General features: G+C 30.7%; 1 protein-coding gene across 1 annotated transcript in view; it reads right to left on the bottom strand.

Annotated features, from left to right (window-relative positions):
- The window catches only part of LOC106466088 (MAU2 chromatid cohesion factor homolog), a 45447-nt gene that overhangs the window by 36167 nt on the left and 7244 nt on the right, over window positions 1-2036 (bottom strand). The window contains exon 3 of the mRNA XM_013926331.2: window positions 1021-1086. Within this exon, the coding sequence (XP_013781785.1) occupies window positions 1021-1086 (66 nt within the window). The remainder of the gene's footprint in view (window positions 1-1020; window positions 1087-2036) is intronic.

Below are 2036 nucleotides of genomic sequence, written 5' to 3'. Positions count from 1 at the left end.
AATTATAAGTATTGATTTGGATGGGAATAACCTTAATAGTGTTATGAAGGAAAGGGATCTTGATGTTGTAGTCGGTCAGTCTCTAAAGCCATCCAAGCAGTGTGCTGTTGCTAGTGGTAAGGCAAATAGGGTTTTAGGTTGTATCTATAGAAATATTGAATACAAGTCTAAAAAGGTTATAATTTCATTGTACAGGTCACTGGTTAGGCCACATTTGGAATATTATGTTTAGTCTTGGGTTCCTTACCTTAGGAAGGACATTGAATTGATGGAAAGAGTTCAGAGAAGGGTTACTAGAATGGTGCCTGGGATGGAGGGGTTGTCATAAGAGCAGAGGTTGAAATCTCTCAAATTGTTTTCTCTTGAGAGTTAGGGGGATCTGATTGAGGTGTTTAAGATTGTAAAGGGAATTGATAGTGTTGACGCATCATTTTTTTTCATATTTATCAGTGAGAATAGTAGGACTAGGGGAGACAAATATAAATTTTGTCAAGGTAAGAGTCATCTTCAGCTAAGACAGTTTCATTTTTTCTAACAGGGTGGTTGGCCTTTGGAATGGGTTGCCTTCAGATGTTCGTAGAGGCAGTAACTTTAACTTTAAGCTTGATAAGTATATGAATGAAAAGGGCTGGGTTTAAAATTTTTTATTTTATTGTTTTAGTTATTTTAATTTAGTTCTGAGGATGGAACAGCCAAGATGGACCAATAGGTCCCATGTTGTCCCAAAATATTATGTTATGTTAATGTTTGACAAAAAAAAAATTTTTACCCAAAAAAGTAAGATTTTTTTTTTGGCTATTCAAAATGTAAGTATACCATAATATTATTTGTTGCAAAACTTGAAACTTTAAACAATAAGTAATATCTAGTTCATTTACTTTTGTTATCATATACTTTCAAGCATTAATTTCATCACCACAATTGTATCTCAATATGAGTATATAAATGTATATTGTACAGGTATTCCATTATTATGAAAATGTATTTGCAAAAGTTAACTTTCTAAAAAGATTTTCTTACCTTTTTCTCATACAGGTCACCTAAAACACTGGCTGTCTCAAATTTCACATCATCAAAACCTGTGATCTGAATACTGATTAAAGAATTTAATTATAATACTTTTTGAAAAAGGATAAGCTTTCAGCTTGATTTATAGTTTTACATGTGAAAACTTTGTTCAATTCCTTCAAATAATAAGGTTTTTTCAGTTAACAATAATAAAAATATTATATAAATCGTGCTTGTTTGATTATATCTATACAACTGTTAAACAATACACGAAATAGCACTTAATAAAACATGTTTAAAAAAAAATTTCCTGTAGTCTGTTTAAAGAATATGTTAACATTACATTGTTGGCCCTTTATCCAAGTTGAAAGAAACTAAGCACGTGACATTATTTAGTACATTACTGACTTTCAGCACAGTTAATAAGAGTCATTTTATTTCTACTATTTCTTCCGAGTTATAAATATCCTCTCAGGAAAATGGGGGGGAGAGGAGGGGGGCTTCTCTACCCATTACCAATTACTATTTTTAAAAGTATCACTAAAGCAAGTTAGCCTTTTTTTAAAATATACCTTGGATTTTATTTTTAGTCTAATTTTTATATTCAAATGATCAAAAAAGGAGAAATCCCAAAATAATGGCTTCTGAGTGCATCTAAGCAATCTTGATTTAAACTCTAAAAATACACATAAAACTAGAAAAGGGGTTGGTGGGAACTGATGTTTGGTCCATAGAGAGACAATTCTACATTTTGTGTTTCATAATCTTTTAAAATGTACATAAAGTTGAAGCACTAAGTCTGCTAAACCTTTCCAGATGGGTCACAGGTGAAAGGCCATGTCATTGCATTTGCTGACACGCATTCAAAATTTTATTCAACTACTTTTTCATGAATTTATGTCAATATGTTTGGTATCAAACTGTAGATTATAATTCAAATTTTAGTATTATACATTACTCAATTTCTTAATTTAGAAGTAAATAAAAAAAACACAGTTAAACATCAATTTTTTTTGTGTGTTACGTGG

Source organism: Limulus polyphemus, unplaced genomic scaffold (assembly GCF_000517525.1).
Source record: "Limulus polyphemus unplaced genomic scaffold, Limulus_polyphemus-2.1.2 Scaffold2146, whole genome shotgun sequence".
NCBI classification, from domain to species: Eukaryota; Metazoa; Arthropoda; class Merostomata; order Xiphosura; family Limulidae; genus Limulus; species Limulus polyphemus.
This window is presented reverse-complemented; position numbering and strand designations above follow the sequence as displayed.